Genomic DNA, 19,132 nt, shown 5'->3' with positions numbered 1-19,132 from the left:
GTGACTGTGGGTTCCCTCTGTTGGTCTGTTTCTAATTGTTGTGCAAATATCTTTTTGTAAACAGTATAAAAGGTGACTACAAACATGGATGTCGCCAGATGGAATACACAGGATCCAAACTTAAAACTCTGTAGGAAGAGATGGTGAAAAGTTCTGTATCATCATCCAAAACAAGGTCAGGACTGTATAACAGATCATAAATTGCTTATATGCAAGTTCTGGCTGAAGCTGAAGACAATTAAAACAAGTTCACCAGAGCCACTAATTAATGAAGAGCAGAAGAGCTGTGGTATGACATCAGGGACATCATATAAGAAGAAAGCAAAAGGTCAATAAAAAGACAGAAAAGAAAAAAATTATGTCAGAAGAGACTATGAAACTTACTTTTCAGAGTAGAGATGCTAAAGCAACTGGAAGACATTAATAAGTAAAAGAACTGAACAGAAATTTTCAAAGGGCAGCTTGAGAAGACAAGGTCATGTATTATAATGAAAAGTACAAAGACCTGGAGTTAGAAAAACAAAAGGGAAGAACACACTGAGCATTTCTCAAACTGAAAGGTCAGAAGAAAAAAAACCCAAGCCTTGACTTGAAATATTAAAGGATTCTATGGGTATATTGACTGATGTATAAAGCATCAAAAAAAGGTGGAAGGAACATAGAGATATGTACCAAAAAGAAATGGTCAGTGTTCAACCATTCCAAGAGACAGCATATGATCAAGAACTGATGGTACTGAAGAAATAAGTCAAGCTGCACTGAAGGCATTGGTGAAAAGCAAGGTTGCAGGAATTAATGAAATACAAATGGAAATCTTTTTTAAAAAACACATGCAGCACTGGACAACTTTACTCATTTTATGTTAAGAAATTTGGAAGACAGCTACCTGGTCAACCAATTGGATGAGATATCATCATAACCTTCATCTTGCCATCATGGCTACTGTGTTTATGAGCCTATCAGGCAATCACAGAAGTGACTGGGAAAAGTGGATTATGAGTTTCCACAGAAAGTGTCATCCTATCCATTTAATTGTTAAGATCCTCCTCTGTCAAGGTAACACTCTGGTGAATGCTCACATGACACACATATCTTCACTTTTTTGGCCCAGTCAGAGAAGTCTATCCATACCTCTTTGTCACCAATTTTCCAATTGTGTTCCTTCCTAGTCAGTACCATCCAAACCATTAACCACAGTCCATGAATCAGTATACAGTCATACATCTGCCCATTTCTCCTTCCATGCAAAATGAACAAGCAGGTGCCCATTTCCCTTCACAACTGTCTTTCAGGAAAGCCCCAGAAAGGGGCTTCAGTACTGCTGATGCCCACTTTTGAGTGGTGTCTGCATATTGTACAGCACCATCTGTAAACCAAGCATGAATTTTTTCCTCCTTAGTCAACTGATAATAATGAACGCTGCCTGAAGCCATAGCATAGACTGTAACAAAGAAGGTAAAGTGACAACGGGATTGGAGACCATGAACATTTGGGCCAATTCCTCAGACAACTTACTTATTCCTTCAGCTTCTGCTCAAATCCAGTCTCGTATATATCACTTCCATTTAATGATGGAGTACAGCTGTGTGTTCAACTCTGTGGTTCAGACAACACACAATTCATAATGGGTAGCACAGGTCTCGTGGTGACTTGGTGGCCCATGATTAGGCATTCTATTAAAGCCTAGTAACAAGCCAAAAGCTGTTTCTCAAAATGAAAGCAGTTATCTGCAGAGGATGGCAGTGCTTTGCTCCAAAATACAAAGGATCTGTTCTGTGATTCACAAACGGGCCTGCCATAGACTCCAAAGTGCATCTCTATTGGCCATTGACAATTCAAGCACCTTTGGGTAAGTTAGATCGTATATGGTCCAAGGATCTCTGGTAGCATAGTGATTACGAATTGGGCTTCGAATTGCAAGGTCAGCAGTTTGAAACTACCAGCTGTTGTGTGGGAGAAAGATGAGACTTTCTGCTTCCACAAAGATTTACAGCCTCAGAAACTCTGTACAGGGTGGCTATGAGTTGGAACTGACTCCAATGGCACATAACAACAGCAACATGGTCCAAGTGGGAGAGCAGTTTGTGCGTAACCTGAACCTGATGCAGAGCCTTCTCTTGTTCTGTGCCCCACTTAAAATTAGAAACCTTTTAAGTCACTTGATAGATAGGCTGGAGTAGAATATCCAAATGAGGGTTAATATTGCCTCCAAAATCCCAAGGGGCCCACCATGCTTTTGCCTCTTTTTTAGTTGTAGGAGGTGCCAGATGCAATAACTTATCCTTCACTTTAGTAGGTATATCTTGATGTTCTTCAGAACATTGAATCTCTAGAAATTTCACTGAGGTAGGTGGAAGGTGGCTGAATTTTTTTCAGGTTACTTTCCTACCCTCTAGCATACCCTCTTGTCCTGGTGTGGCACTGTAGGATAAAGTGCTGGACTACAAAGTCAGTTTGAACTTCAAGGTCAGTGATTCAAACCCACCAGCCACTCCCCAGAAACCCTACAGAGGGTCACTATGTGTCTAAACTGACTCAACGACATTTAACAACGATAGCACGTAGATGTTTTACCAATAAGTCTAGATTCATTGATACTTCTTCCTTATTAGGTCCAAATGGCATCATGTCATCAATGCAATGGAGCAGTGTGGTGTCTTGTAGTAGGGAAATGAGATGAAGGTCCATGCAGACAAAATTATGACATAGTGCTAGAAAGCTGATGTACCTCTGAAGTGAAACAGTGAAGATGTATTGTTGGCTTTGTCAACTGAAGGCAAACTGCTTCTGATGATCCTGTGAAACCAGAATCGAGAAAAGGGCATTGAACATGTCAATAGCTGCATATCAGGTAGCAGGAGATATATTAATTTGCTCAAGCAATTAAACAACATCTGGAAAAGCAGCTGCAATTGGAATCACTAATTGGTTACGTTTACAATAACCCACTGTCATCTCCAAGATTGCACAGGCCAGAGAGATGAGTTAAATGGGGATTTTGTGGGAATGACCACCCTTGACTGTGACACTAATCTTTGAAATCTATCCAGAATGCAGTATTGCTTTTGGTTTACTATTTTATTAGGTAAAGGTAGGTCTAAAGGTTTCTATTCGGCTTTTCCAACCATAATAGCCTTCATTCCACATTTCAGGGATCCAATGTGGGGTTCTACCAGTTGCTGAGTATGTCTATTCCGATTATGCATTCTGAAACTGGGGAAATCCCACAGGATGAGTTCAGAGACCGACTGGACCCACAGTGAGATGGACCTTAGCTACGATTGTATTAATAACTTGTCCTTCAAAGCCCCCACTTTGACTGGCGGGTCACAGTAATGATTTGGATTTCCTGGAATTAATGTCAATTCAGAGTCAGTGTCCAGTAAGCTGTGAAAAGTCTGATATTTCCTTTTCCCCAGTGAACAGTCTCTCTTGTAAAAGGCTAGAGATCCCTTTGTAGAAGGCTGTGAGAAAGACTAACAGTTGGCAGTGTAATGGGGTCCTTCCTCAATGGGACCCAGTCACCCCTTTGTTCAATGGATTGTGGGTCTATAAACTGACCCAACTCTGGGAACTAATTGAGAGGCTGTGACTCTATTCTGGTGACTCAAGTTAGATCGTTGTTTACTTTACCTAGAAGCCTTGTTCTTACACAGATAAAATAAATATTTAGTAGGTTTCTCATCTATTTCACTCCTAAGGACACCCTGCATAAGTAGCCAATGTCATAAGTTCACATGAGTCAGACTATTCTGATTACTACTGTGATTCTGCTGTACATTATGATAACTACTCACACCTTGTCTTTGTCAATTTAGTGCTGTCACTTGGGCCTACCACTGTGAGCTCCAATCAGCTCCATTGTAGAATGTGTCTTAATTCAGTTAGGGCAGTTCTACTGGTAAATACCTTAAGGTCAGCGGTTCGAAACTACCAGCCGCTCCGCGGGAGAAAGATGAGGCTTTCTACTCCCGTAAAGATTTACACCCTCGGAAACCCTGTACAGGGTCGCTATGGTTCGGAACTGACTCGACAACAACAACAACAACAACTGTTAAATATAAGGAGCTCTGGTAGTGTACTGGTTACATGTAGGGCTGCTAATTTCACGGTCAGCAGTTCGAAACTACCAGTGTTTCCATGCAAGAGAGATGAGGCTTTCTGCTCCTGTAGAGATTTACAGCCTTGCAGACCCTATACAGGTTCGCTATGAGTCAGAACGGACTCTACGGCACACTACCACCACCACTGTTAAATATGGTTTACATATAATAGCAACGGCAGTAGTCTTCAGGGAAGCTGGGCTCCCTTCACAAATTTGTTCTTCATGGCTGTGGTAAAAGTTGTGTCCTCTGGGCACTCCAAGTGTGGGTGTATGGGTCTATCTTTATAAATCTGCTCTACTATGCCAAGTTCCCCAAATCTTTGGATTCCTTCTTTTATAGAATAACAAGGCATGTCTGACATTTCAACTTGATGAATTGAAGACCACTGCACATATCCATGCTTAAGTGCATGTGAGTTATGGTGTTGGAGGAGAATATTAACAGTACCATGGACTGCCAAAAGAACAAACAGATATTTGTTGGAAGAAGTACAACCAGAATGCTCCTTAGAAGCCAAGCTGGCCAAACTTTGTCTCATACTTTGGACATATTATGAGGAGGAGATATGTAGAAGCAGATCTTATTTAGTAAAGTAGAGGGTCAGAGGAAAACAGGAAGACCCCCAACAAGATGGATTGGCACAGTAGTGGCAGTGATGGGCTCAGGCATAGCAGTGTTTGTGAGGTTGACACAGGACCAGGCAATGTTTCGTTCTATTGTGCACAGGTTACTATGAGTCGGTACCGATTCGATGGCACCTAACAACAGTCTTCAAGTTCACTGACTGTGTTTTATCATCTGTGTTCTTGTTATTGAGTACAACCAGTGATATTTCAAAAATGTGTTATTGTATTTTTCAGTTCTAACATGTCTATTTGATTCATTTATATGATTTCTACTTCTACTTTCTATACATTTCAATAGTTTTCCCTTTATCAAGCATAATTATTATAATAAATGATTTAAAATCTTTCTCGGATATTTCTAACATTGAGTTATATTGGTATATGTTGTCTTTTCTCTTGGGAGTTGTTGGGATTTTCCTGTGTTTGTATATCAAGTAATTTGAGGCTGTATTCTGCACACTTTTATTATTATTTTTTTCAGCATTTGGAGCATGTTACAATTCTCTGAACAAAGTGGGTTTTTGTTTGTTTGTTTGTTTTAGTTGGTCACCATCCAGGTTAAATTCAGACCACTAGTTGTGACCTACGTTCTAGAGATCTGGTTATGGTTTCAATATCAAATAAACTTTCAACATGATATTCAGGTGCATCTTGCCTATAGGACATGGAGAGCCATCCATACAATAACTCAATTTTCAAAACTTCTTTCTAGATGTTTGGATCTGTTCTAAACTCAATGCTTCACCTCAGTGTTGAGCCCAGGACTTCATTCATATATATATGGTTGCTGTTGTTAAGTGCTGTTGAGTTGGTTCCAATTCATAGTCACCCTGGACAGTGTTTCTGGGTAGCAGTTGGTGGGTTTGAACTGCTGATCTTGAAGTTAGTAGTCCAGTGCTTATCATACAGCACCACACCAGTACTCCTTCACATATTTAGGGCATTGATTTCTTCAGCTACTCCCCATGCCTTCTTGCACACTGACAATCAACCATGGGTCCCTTTTCCTGGTGCTCACAGTCACCAGAACAGACTACTTGTCTGCAACCCTTCTAGCAGCAACCTTCTGTCACCGCCATTAGCTCTGCCACTGGGCCCTTCTAGCCTCTGACCTACTTGGGCAAGAGTTACAACTCTTTGTTGTTGTTGTTAAATGCCATCTGACTCATAACAACCCTGCATAGGGTTTCCAAGGAGCAGCTGGTGAGTTAGAATTGCCAACTTTGTGGTCGAGTGCTTATCCTACAGCGTCACACCAGGATAACTCTTTAATACTGCCAAAAAGCCTCTTGCCCCAAGGCACTCAACTCTCTCTCTCTCTCTCTCCATGGGCCAGCAAGCCTACTATAGCCATCTCTCTCCATGGGCTGTGCTGTACTGTTGGGTATTGGTCTCCTGGTTTCTGCCACTCATACTGCTGCTGCTATTTCTCTGCAGTTGGCCCTGATGTCCTTGCTACCATTTCTCACTGTTTTGTGTTGTCTTCAATGTTACAGTTCTCTCTTCTGGGTCTAGGAGATTTTCAGCAAAAGATGTGCTCTATTTCCAAACTTCTGTGAAACTTATTAACCCTAGCAAGATGGCAAAACCAATGAATCCTTGAAGTGGACCTGAAGGGACTCAATCTCATTAGATGAATTTTCAAACTTCTATTTGCATAGAGTCCTGGGCTAGTTGTTGCGTTGTTACCCAAAAGATTGACTAACCAACTTTTTGTAAGACTGTGTAAGATAGACCAATGACAGGAGGACTAAGGCCTAACCAATAATTTTTGGTAGAATTGTAAGCCCAACGCCAAAGACGCCTTATATAAAGAGAAACCCATTGCACTGCAGTTTATTTTGAAGATTTTGTTGCCTGATTCCAACATATAGTTCTAGAATTTGGGTTGTCATTGAGTGTAACCTAGGAGATGTTGGAAGATAAAACACCAGGAAACTCACAAGGGTTAAAAATACATTAAGCCAAAGGGGGGGAGGGAATATATTAAGCCAGTAGTAGAAATTAAAGTTTATTTAATATATGATTTGTAAATTTGATTAACATTTTGACTTGTTTGTTGTTGCTAAGTGCCATTGAGTTGCTGCCAACTCACAGAAACCCTGTATAGAGTTTCTGAGGAGTAGCAGGCGGGTTGGAACCGCTGACCTTACATCTCAAACCAACCTTGTGGTTGAGTGCTTATCCTGTAGTGTCATACCTGTACTCCGTTGTTTGTTGTTAATTGCCATGAAGTCAGTTTCAATGTATAACAACCCTGCATAGGGTTTCTGAGGAGTGATTAGTGGACTTGACCCACCACCTTGTGGTTCAAATCAACCTTGCAATCCAGTGCTTATCCTACAGTACTAGAGAGTCAAACACGTTCCAAAGATGGAAGAACTTCTAAGTACTCTTATATTCAATGTTATTGACATTGCCATGCAAAAAAGGGCCAGAACAGAACTGATAAATTTGTGATCAGGAAGGATTTTGAACAACAATGAAAATAATTATTAATTTACTGAGACATAGATCCTAGTCAAATTTCTCAAACTTTCTTCTACTCTGCTTCCTGAAACTGACTGAATTCTTCAAAAGAACACAGTGCCTAAGGCAAAATGACCTTACTACTTTATCTGGAAGATTTTTTGACTCAAAGGTGACCCCCAAAGGAGCCAGTTTCTCCAAGGTTCAAGATTCAAAAGGGCACTCAATGGCCAATGGCTTGGGTGGGTCATCCCAACTCCATGGTCCCAGAAATCTGGATTCCAAGAAAATTTAAACAGTTTCTCTTTAGTGACCATTTTCCTAGTTTTGACCCTCACCAGCATTTACCAGCTATTATTTGCATTACACAGACCATGGCTAGGTGTTTTAGGAATTCTACCCAGAATTTTAGTTGTAACAAGTGACAGAGATACAGTAGAGTATACTTATGTAATTGTAGTTGAAATTGGAAGGATCTTTTGTTTAGGATTCTGAAGAATCTCGGAAAAAAGCAGAGTGCAGGGGAGATGGCTTTGAAGGCAGAGTGTGCTTGAGTCTTATTTTATCTACTGTTAACTCTTTGACTCCTAATTTCCTGACTATAAAATGATGATAATATTTGTTCAATGAGTACTTACTGATGCTATTATATGTTGGTAGCTATTAGTACCAGAATTGGAATTACTTTTAGAAGTCTTCTAACTCAGCCCCAATTTTATAGTTGTTGTTGTTGTTAAGTGCCATCGAGTTGGTTCCAACCCATAGCGACCCTGTACAGGATTTCCAAGGCTGTAAATCTTTACGGGAGCAGAAAGCCTCATCTTTCTCCTGCAGAGTGGCTGGTAGTTTTGAACTGCTGACCTTGTGGTTCACAGCCCGATTCATAACCACTACACTACCAGAGAGGAACCTAATAAGTCCCAGAGAGGAAAAGGGAGTTGGATTAGGTCACCAGCCAGGAATTGCTATAGCTGTGATGGAAACCCAGTATTCTGACTCCCAGCCCAGGGACTTTTCCATATATGTCAGTGACACTCACCTCTTTGATTAAATGCACCATGTGGGGGTTTCAGTGTGTGTGACAGGAGTGGGGGTTGGAGGGGTGGTTGGGAATGGTGCTGGCAGCTACTTAGTATAATTTAGCCTTGAAAAAAAAGACCATTTTAGGGGCTGAAAAATGCAGAGTGAAAATGTATTGCATGAAGAGACGGCTCAGGTTGCATTGTCTGCTCGCCATATAATTTCTCCATACATTTTCTTGAGCACCTGCTGCAGCTGGATTTGAGATCCCTGGTCTGGATAAAATCAGTGATCCTTCTGCTCTGACTACTCCAGGGTTCATCTCATGACTCCTTGCTTGTATTATGTTTAGGTTTCTCCTAACCCTCCTCTCTTCCTACACTGGGATGTTTCTACAGGTTCTGCCTCTGGAGAACAATATGAAGGATTCCCGGCACTTTCCAGCCATCTTGTCTTTGGGAATGTCCATCATCACTTCCCTGTACATAGTCATTGGAGCTCTGGGGTACCTGAAATTTGGAGATAACATCAAGGCCAGCATCACCCTCAACCTGCCCAACTGCTGGTACCTACACAGACTCTCAGGTGGAGGGATTCTGGGCTTAGTGAGTGCACGTAGGGCTCTTCTTCCTCCCTGCCATAGATGGGAAGCTGAGGTCTAGAAAGCCTCCACAGATTCTTCCTCTGACAACAGTATCCCAAGTTGAGTTAGGACTGGGTGTGTTGGTGCGGAGACGGGTGTGATTTGACAAGAGAGGGAAGAAGTGAGCATCCTTAGTTAAGGAAAGAGAAAAGGGAAGGGCACTGGGGAAGGGCAAGAAGCAGAGACTAGGGGGTGACAATGCTTCCAACTACATGAAATAAGGCTGTGTCACCCAGTCTTTCTTGTCACATCCCCTGAGTTAGAGTAGCTAAAATGAGACAAAGGATAGCAAAAACAATCTAAGAAGATCATTGTAATCTGTAAGAGTTCTATGCTCAAATGCACCCAATTTATACAATAAGTAGCGCATACTTCAACTGTGCAATATTCAAATAGACATAAGTTTACTGTGGAGCCTTCTCCCTTACCCTGGGAGAGTGTGCCTCTGTCTTCTCGTAGCGACAGTCACTTAGAGGCCTAATTTGCCTAAATGTAGCCCCTTAACCAATTTAAAAATTGTCATCCATCATGCATTTGTTGTTATTGTTAAGTGCCATTGAGTCAATTCCAACTCATGTTGTTGTTGTTGTTAAGTGCCGTCGAGTCGGTTCCGACCCATAACGACCCTGCACAGGGTTTCCGAGGGTGTAAATCTTTACAGGAGTAGAAAGCCTCATCTTTCTCCCGCGGAGCAGCTGGTAGTTTCAAACCGCTGACATTAACTCATAGTGACCCAATTATATGCAGTGGGTATTCTACACACACAGAGTGTGGAGGGAGGCTATACTTTGGAGTTTCACTGGCTTGTGATCCAGTAGGAGTTGGGGAGTGGTAGATAGCATGTGTACAAAAAAATCCAAACAAGCCAGTCGCTATAGAACCAATTCAAATCCTGGTGACCCCATGTATGTTAGACTAGGACTATGCTCGATAGGGTTGTCAGTGGCTGGTTTTTCAGAAGGAGATGATCAGTCTTTACTTCTGAGGCACCTTTGGATGGAAGAAAACCACCAACCTTTATGTTAGAAACTGAGCATTTGCACAACACAGGGACTCAGCAGATATAGACCAACTATAATATAGAACTGAAACAGAAGTCCACAAGAGGTAAAGGGCCTTGGGGATTTCTCAGGAAAGAAAGTCTATCCAATAAGACAATGAGGAGAAATTATAGATGAAAAAGGAGTCCTTGGGTGGAACTAAAAGAGAAAGCTCTTATCTTAATAGGTCACAAAAGGCTTTGGCAAAGCTCAACATCCCCCAAACCTCACAGCTTGAGGTCGGTGAACAACTCTCTGTCTCTCATTTTACCCTCACCTCCCTGCACACCCTATTTATAGACAGACTCTTTTCCCAAAGTATTTCAGATTCTTCAGTTCTATTAACAACTGTATCAACTGTCAGTTTAACCTACTGTGGTGGCCTACCTGTTGCTGTGATTCTGGAAGCTATGCCATCTGTATATTAAATACCAACCAGGTCACCCATGGCAGACAGGTTTCAACTGAGCTTGCAGACTAGGAAGAAGGAGAGGCAGACTGCTTCTGAATATTTAGTCACTGGAAACCACTGTCAGATAGCACCTGCACATTGAATATTGATTAAAATATAATGAAGAACATAAGAATATTGTCAGGTATAGTTCCAGAAGATGAAACCCCCCAGGTTAGAAGACACTCAAAATACAACTGGAGAAGAGCTGCCCTTCAAAACAGAGTTGACCGTGATGATGCAAATGGAGTAAAGCTTTCGGGACCTTCATTTGCTGATGGGGCACAACTCAAAATAAGGAGAAACAGTTGTAAACATCCATTAATAGTTGAATCATGTAATGTAATGAAGTATGACTCTAACAAAATTAGAAGTTGTTTAAAAATGAAAAGGAATGTGTAATGATTGATATCCTAGGCATTAATGAATTGAAATGGACTAGTATTGGCCATTTTGAATTGGACAATTACATGATTTACAGCTATTGAAGAGGAATCAAAAGAATGTTTCAAGATCTGTCTTGAAGTATAAAGTTGTCTGTGATAAGGTAATGTCCATAAACCTACAAGGAAGACCAGGAGTCCTGGTATGGCGCTGTGGGTTAATGTGCTCCACTGCAAAGTCATTTGAAGAGCAAGGTTGGTGGTTCAAGCTCACCAGCCCCTCCTTGGAAATCCTATACGGGGTTGTTATGGGTCAGAACCGACTCAATAGCGCTAGCAACAATAACAAGAAAGGCCATTTAATACCACTATTATTTAAATTTACACACCAACAACTAAAGTCAGTGATGATGAAATTCAAGAATTCTACCAACTTCTTCAGTCTGAAATTAATTTTTAAAAAGTAATCAAGATGTATTATTAACTACTAGCCTTTGGAATACAAAGGTCAGAAACAAGGGATTAAGGCTAAGTAGTTGGAAAACATGATCTTGGGGATAGAAATGATGCTGGAGATTATATGATAAAATTTTGTAAGACCAATGATATATTCAAACAACTTTTTAAACAACACGAAAGGTGATTATATACATGGACCTCACCCAATGACACACACAGAAATCAAATTGACAACATCTGTGGGGAAAGACACCAAAACCAGGGCAGGGCAGACTCTGGAACAGACCATCAGTTATTCATATGTAAGTTCAGGCTGAAGCTGAAGAAATTAAAACAAGTCTGAAATTTGATCTTGAATTTAGAGACCATCTCAAAAACAGATTTCTTGCATTAGACATTAATGGAAGAAGACTAGAAGATTTGTGGGATGACATCAAGAACATCATACAGGAAGAAAGCAAAAGGTCATTACGAAGACAAGAAAAAAGGAAAAGGCCAAAATGGATGTCAGAAGAGACTCTGAAACTTGCTCTTCAGCATAGAGATGCTAATGCAAATGAAAGAAGTGAGGAGGTACAAGAGCTAAACAGAAATGTTCAAAGGGAAGCTTGAGAAGAACAAGTCAAGAATAAATAATGAAATGTGAAAAGACCTGGAGTTAGGAAACCAAAAGGGAAGAACATGCTCAGCATTTCTCAGTTTGAAAGAACTGAAGAAAACATTCAAGCCTCAACTTGCACTATTGAAGAAATTTGTGGGCAAAATATCAAATGATTCAGAAAGCATCAAAATAAGATGGAAGGAACACACAGATTCACTGTACCAAAAAGAGATGGACAATTGACTCCTCTTCATCTGACTTCTGGATCGTGACAAGTGAGCCAGCCTGCCATCTGATCTGCAGATTTGGGGTAGGCCTGTCCCTGCAGATAGTCAGGAGAAGCCTCTAGCCTGAAGTCTGACCCACACATTTGAGACTTGCCAGCCTGCACAACTTGAAGCCTGCCTAAGATGTATCTTTTTTTAACAAGAGAGCCTGTGGGAAATCCAGGTGACTGACCTAGGAGTTAAGGAGCCAAGACTTCAGAGGCCACTGACCTTGCTGAAAAGACACTCTGGAACAAAATGATTCAGTATGGCCTTGCTTCTGCACCACAGTGGGCACCTGGGCACAGTGATCACCTGCAGCTGCCTTTGAAAACCACAGAGCACACCCACCACAAGAGATAGCTCAATATGAAGTAAGTCATGGTCCTCCATATAACTATGTACCTCTTCCAAGCTACAAGAGATTCCTGGCATCTCTTCTCTGGCTCCTCAGTTATATAGGTAATGAATGGTATGTCGAAGGGGGACCATATGCTGGAACCATAGGGCACCTTTCTGGTTGGAATGGGTCTTCCTAGAGCCAGCAGAGCATTAGTGGCCTCTTCCAGTCCCAGGAAATCTCTCCCTTTGGAAATAGACCACATAATGAGAAGAGGAAAGAAAAAAGAGAAGGCAAGGTGGCATGAAAGCAGTTGGATAAGAAAGCCCTTCGAGTAGAAAAGCCTCACCACCGACCTCTCAGGACCTCTTCTAAGTCATGGAGAAAACTATATGGTGCCAAGCAACCCTGCAAGATATTCCCAAGGAAGCTGCTGACACTGCTTCCTCATCACCCAGATCTGGACACACAAATGGGAATCAGACATCAGTTGAGGCACTGTGTGTCCAGAAGAAACTCCACCCTAAGCCAGGTCCCACTCCCAAGTCTCAAGCTTGGAGAACAAGCATGATGAATCCCCGACTGTCCTCCCACCCCACTAGCCACAGGTCTGCTATCTCCCATCCCATCTTAGTAACCAAACTGGGGGTGCCATGTGATGGCCACGCTCTAAGCTCTGCCAGTGAGTGTCCCTTCAGTGCCAGCTCCTCTAGTTTGACCATTCTGACCCTCCCAGCTGTACTGAGGAATCTGTGGACTGACCAGAATGGACATGTGTCAGAGAGCAGGGTCAGTGAAAGCCTGGTCAGTTTGGAGAAAAGTGAATCAGTAAATAGTGGACAGGGCATTGGTCTCCACAAGGGTCCCACTCTCCCTGCTGGTGAGAAAAAAGAGGGTTTCTTGTGTTTTCTGGAAGCTGCGTGCCAGCTATTGAAAGCAATGGGATGGCAGGAATCTCCAGCAAACGATGTAGACTGAGGATGGTATCAGAGAGTTCCACGTCAAGATGGAGCAGCTGAGAAGCAAGGGTTTTGTGAACCACCCACCAGGCCAGCCAGCTCTCTGCCTGGAGAAGTGGGCTTGCAGCAGGACTTGAGGATAAGAAGGCAGATGCTGACAGGGTGATACCTCTCATGAGGACTCCTGGATGTAGGACCAGAAATGCTCATGGAGACCTCAGACCCAGGGACCTCGGAGCAGGGACTGGGTAATTAGGGAATGGCTGCAAGAAACCCCACTTTTCCTTGTGTGGCATTGCTATGAACCAAATACTCATTGTATGAAGGGCAGTGAGTTGGTTTCCTCATCTTCTGTTGCTGTACTTCATTCTTGCTATGCACTTCAAAAACAGACCTTTGTGTACTGGGAGATTTTTAAATACCTATAGTCCTGAGCAAATAATCCAAGAAGCTGGGTTATATGAAGAAAAATGTAGCATCAGGATTGGAGGAAGAATCATTAATAACCTGAGATATGCAGATGATACAACCTTGCTTGCTGAAAGTGAAGAGGACTTAAAATATTTACTGATGAAGATCCAAGAGCACAGCCTTCAGTATGGATTACATCTCAATGTAAAGAAAACAAAAATCCTCACCACTGGACCAATAAACAACCTTCTTATCAACGGAGAAAAGATTGAAGTTGTCAAGGACTTCATTCTTCTTGGATCAACTATCAACACTCATGGAAGCAGTAGTCAAGAAATCAAATGATGTATTGCATTAGGCAAATCTGCTGCAAAAGACCTTTGTAAAGTGTTGAAGGGCAAAGATGTCAGCTTGAGGACTAAGGTACACCTGACCCAAGCCATGGTATTTTCAACAACTCCATATGCATGCAAAAGCTGGACAGTGAATAAGGAAGACTGTAGAAGAATTGATGCTTTTGAGTTATGGTGTTGGAGGAGAATATTGAAAGTGCCATGGGCTGCCAAAAGAACCAATAGATCCGTTTTGGAAGAAGTGCATCCAGAGTGCTCCTTGGAGGCCAGGATGGCCAAACTTCAACTCTCATACTTCAGACATATTGTCAGGAGGGACATCACTGGAGAATATCATGTTTGGTGAGGTGGAGGGTCACAGAAAAAGAGGAAGACCCCCAGCAACATGGATTGGCAGAGTGGCAGCATCGATGGGCAAAAGCATGGCAACAATTGTGAGGTTGGCCCAGGATCAGGCAGTGTTTCGTTCTGCTGTGCATAGGGTTGCTATGAGTCGGTTCTGACTCGATGGCATCTAGCAACAACAACAACATATAGTCCTGGGGTGGCACTGTGCACTAATGTGCTGGACTGCAAAATAAATTTGAATCACAGGTTGGTGGTACAAGTTCACCAGCCACTCCTTGAAAACTCTATACAGGGTCACTATGGGTCAGAACTGACTTGATGGCACTCAACAACAACAACAACATATTACAAATAAGAGTCCTGGTGTGGTGCTGCAGGATAAAACACGGAACCGCAAGGTCGATTTGAATCACAAAATCAGCAGTTCAAACTCACCAGCAGCTCCTGGAAAAACCCTATGAGTCAGAACCGACTTGACAACACTTAACAACAACAACAACATATTACATATGAGTATATGCACACTGTGTATATAGGATGCAAAGACAGAAGTGGGCAGTGGAAAGACATGATATTGGACTGCAGCAACATTTTTCACTACCAGCCCTTGGGGTGAATCAAAGCAATCGTTGTCAAAGCTAAAGTGAATACCAAACTCATAATTTTATTAAATGAATGTTAATAATGTAGGTTTACTGGAGTCCTGCTGTGGTGCTGTAGGATAAACACTGATCCATTTGAATTTTAAGATCGGCGGTTCAAACTCACCAGCCACTCCTTGGAAACCTTATGCAGCGTCACTATGAGTTGGAACTGACTCAACAGCGCTTAACAACAATAACAATTCAGCAGTGTGTCTCCCCAGCAAGGCACCTGATTTGAGGCTCTTTTATCTAAAGGCTAATATTGAACATTAAATGTTAGTGGTTTTTGAAGATGCTTTGTTGTTGTTGTTTAGTGCCATTGAGTCAGTTCAGACCCATAGCGACCCTGTATAGGGTTTTAGAGGAGCGGTTGGTGAGTTAGAACCTCCAACCTTGCAATTCAAACTGACATTGCGGTCCAGTGCATTATTCTGCAGCGCCACACCAGGACTCTTTTGAAGATGCTAGACATATCCATTCAAGGCCAACCCAGGTGTTATAGTGTAGAACAGCTCCATAGAGGTTTCTTAACTACAATCGTTAAGGAAGCAGATCACCAAGCCTCTCTTCCAGGGAGCAGTTAGAGAGGTTCTAACTGACTCCTTTAGATTAGTAGTAGAGTGAGTAATTAAGTGCAAACTGTTTGCACCACCCAGGGACCTATAGGGTTCATATGCAGTCATCATGTGTCAGGGTTGTTGTCTCTGTGGTTTGTTCTTTGTGGGTTGTTGTTTTCTGTTTTTTCCTGTTATACATATTCACAAGCAAGATTCTTCTAATTTTCAATAGAGATGACCCTTCAACTGTTTCCAATTGAATTTACTCTGTTTTCATTCTCTGTGCTAGTGTGATTTCCTGACCTGCTAGTGTAGTGGCTTACACATTGGGCTGCTAACCACAAGGTCAGCAGTTTGAATGTACCAATTGCTCTGCAGGGGGAAAATGAGGCTTTTTGTTTCTGTAAAGATTTACAGCCTCTGAAAGCCTATACAGGGTCGCATTGAGTCACAACCAACTCAATGGCACATAGCAGCAGCAGCAGCAGACACAGATCACTCACCATCATTTTCACATAGCAAAACAGAGGTGTAAGGGATTGTCCCGAGGTCAGAGGTCAGGGTTGCAAGAAGGCCCTGCATCAGAGCACCGTGACCTTAGAACACATTGCTCTGTTTTGTCCTGCAGGTTGTACCAGTCAGTCAAGCTCCTCTATATTATTGGCATCCTGTGTACCTACTCTCTGCAGTTCTACGTTCCAGCAGGAATCATCATCCCTGTCATCCTCTCGCGGGTATCAAAGCGCTGGGCACTGGTCCTGGATTTGTTCATCCGCCTCACCATGGTCTGCCTGACATGTAAGTAGAAGCAGCTGAATCATCCATAGTGGACAGGTTTCACTGCAAAAACTTTTTCAAACAACATAAGAGGTGGACTCACCAGATGGAATCAAATTGACTATATCGGTGGGAAGAGGAAGCGGAGAAGTACCTTCCATGCGGGAAGTTCAATTCGCAGCCAGTGCAACTCATGTACAATAGTCACCCATCTGTCATCAGAGGCTTGTGTGTTGCTATGATGCTGAACAGGTTTCAGCAGAGCCCCCAAACTAAGATGGCCTAAGCAGAAATGCCTGGACATCTGGTTCTGAAAACCAGTCAATGAGAACGCTACAATCACAGCAGCTCAGTCCACCACTGATCCTGAGCATGACGCAGCATCCGCACAGTTCTGTTCCACTGTGCATAGGGTCACTGTGAGTCTAGGGTTGCCTCAATGGCAGACAGCAACAACATTGTAAATGAGGAAACTAAGGCAGGGAACAATTCAGTAACTGGCCAGGAAATGTCTGAGGTGGTATTTGAACCCAAGTCATCTAACTCCAGAGCCAGCACCATTTGCCTCTGTGACAGAAGTTAAAACTAGGTGGCCAGTGAGTTTGAATTGTCAACCAATGTGTTTTGCTCAACTCTCAAAATGTTTTGTTAATTTGGGGTACTGTTAAAAATGTGACCAATCTCACATACAAATCTGTATTTTTACCATTTCTTGGAAAAAAATCTAAGGGTTTGGAGAGCCTGATGCCGCCTTCCCCAATGGCAGTGCTTCCGCTGGAGCTCCTTGACCTCTGTGATCACCTTTGGCTTCAGCTGACCCCTCACTCCCTCTCACAACCCTCCTTCCGCCAGGCTCCAGGCCATGGACGGAAGCACCCCTTTCTGCAGGTAGATTGTGATTGTTGTTGATAGGTGTTTCCAACTCACAGCAATTATATGTGTAGCAGGTATCTTAGCAGAGGCAAACCCAAACCAACCAAACCAGCTGCCATTGAGTCAATTCTGACGCATTGTTGTTGTTAAGTGACACTGAGTCCGTTCTGACTCATAGCAGCTGTATGTAGCATTTCTGAGGAGCAGCTTATGGGCTTGAACCGCTGACCTGATGGCTCAAACTGACCTTCCGGTCCTGCACATTATTCTGTAATGGTATATAGGGTTTTCTGAGATTGTAAATCTTGATGAGAGCGGACAGTCTCATCTTTCTTCCATGGAGAAGCTGGTGGCTTTGAACCACTAACCTTGAGGTTAGCAGCAAAATGCCAAACCCAAAGCACCACCAGGGCTCCTTTGTCCTTAGATGCCATTGAGTCAGTATGTACTCACAGTGAACTTACGCAGAACAGAATGAAACGCTCCCTGGTTCTGCCCCAGCCTCACAATCGTTGCTATGCTTGAGCCCATTGCTGGGCTCCTTAGCAGAAGCCAAAGGAGATGATAAAAATTCTTGCATTAAGTATACAGCATGGGCCAGTTATCCCTAAAAAACTTTTTTTCCTCCTTAATTTTTAAATTTTATTTTGACGAAAGTATACACAGCCTGAAGATTAATACACTGGACTGCAAGTTCGGTTTGAACTTGTTTGAACTTGCTCAAGATGGCCAGCTGATCCTCAGAAACCCTACTCAGGGTTGTTTTGAGTCACAACCGACTCAACGGCACTTAACAACAACCATATACACAGTCAGAGATATATAATTGCTACAGGTTTAATTTAGTGACGTTAATTGCATTTTTCAAATTGTACTACCATTCTTTTCTATTCTTTTCCAAAGCACTCAACTGCAAAGTTGGTTTGAACCACAAGATTGGCAGTTCAAACTTACCAGCTGCACCTCAGAAACCCTTTACAGGGTTGCTATCGGTCAGAATGGACTTGACAGCACTTAATAACAACAAATTATCTTAAATTCACTGCATCCTAAGCATTCCCGTCCAACCTTCTGAGTTAACATTATCAATTTGATCTCACATAGATCGTTCTTCGGAGTCTGGGTGTGACACTGTTTGTAGGATAAGCACTGGACTGCAAGGTCAGTTTGAACTGCAAGGCTGGCAATTCAAACTCACCAGCTGCTCCTCAGAAACCCTATACAGGGCTGCTATGAGTCAGAACTGACTAGATGGTATTTAAAAACAACTTACCAAGATCATTCTTTAAAAGAGCACAGTGCTCAGAGCAGGTATAGTTTACTAACTGAGATAAACTAATTTGGGATTCAAAGAAGACTAGGAGATGTTTTTTATTTTAAGGTTAAAAGTCCCATATGAAATATTATATGGAACATCAACTTCAGCGATTCACCCAGCCTTAAATGCTTTAGAAATTGTAGATTCCATGGATAATTGAAAATTCTTTTCCATATTCTCCCCACTTTTGACCAAGATTCTTCCATAGAATCTGTGATCAAAATGTTCACTAATGGTGGCTAGGCATACTTCAGACATATTGTCAGGAGGGACCAGTCACTGGAGAAGGATATCATGTTTGGTAAGGTGAGGGTCAGAGGAAAAGAGGAAGACCCCCAACGAGATGGATTGGCCAAGTGGCAGCATCGATGGACTCAAGCGTGGCAACAGTAGTGAGGTTGGCCCAAGATTGGGCAGTGTTTCATTCTGCTGTGCATAAGGTCGCTATGAGTCAGTGCCGACTCGATGGCATCTAACAACAGCAACAT

General features: G+C 42.3%; 1 protein-coding gene across 1 annotated transcript in view; it reads left to right on the top strand.

Moving 5' to 3' along the window:
- SLC36A2 (solute carrier family 36 (proton/amino acid symporter), member 2) overlaps window positions 1–19,132 on the top strand; it is a 98,461-nt gene that overhangs the window by 64,356 nt on the left and 14,973 nt on the right. The window contains exons 8-9 of the mRNA XM_006863948.1: window positions 8,620–8,786; window positions 16,305–16,474. Of these exons, the coding sequence (XP_006864010.1) occupies window positions 8,620–8,786; window positions 16,305–16,474 (337 nt within the window). The remainder of the gene's footprint in view (window positions 1–8,619; window positions 8,787–16,304; window positions 16,475–19,132) is intronic.

Source organism: Chrysochloris asiatica, unplaced genomic scaffold, assembly GCF_000296735.1.
Source record: "Chrysochloris asiatica unplaced genomic scaffold, ChrAsi1.0 scaffold00057, whole genome shotgun sequence".
Classification (NCBI taxonomy): Eukaryota; Metazoa; Chordata; class Mammalia; order Afrosoricida; family Chrysochloridae; genus Chrysochloris; species Chrysochloris asiatica.
The sequence above is the reverse complement of the archived record's forward strand: the minus strand, read 5'-3'. Positions and strand labels throughout refer to the sequence as shown.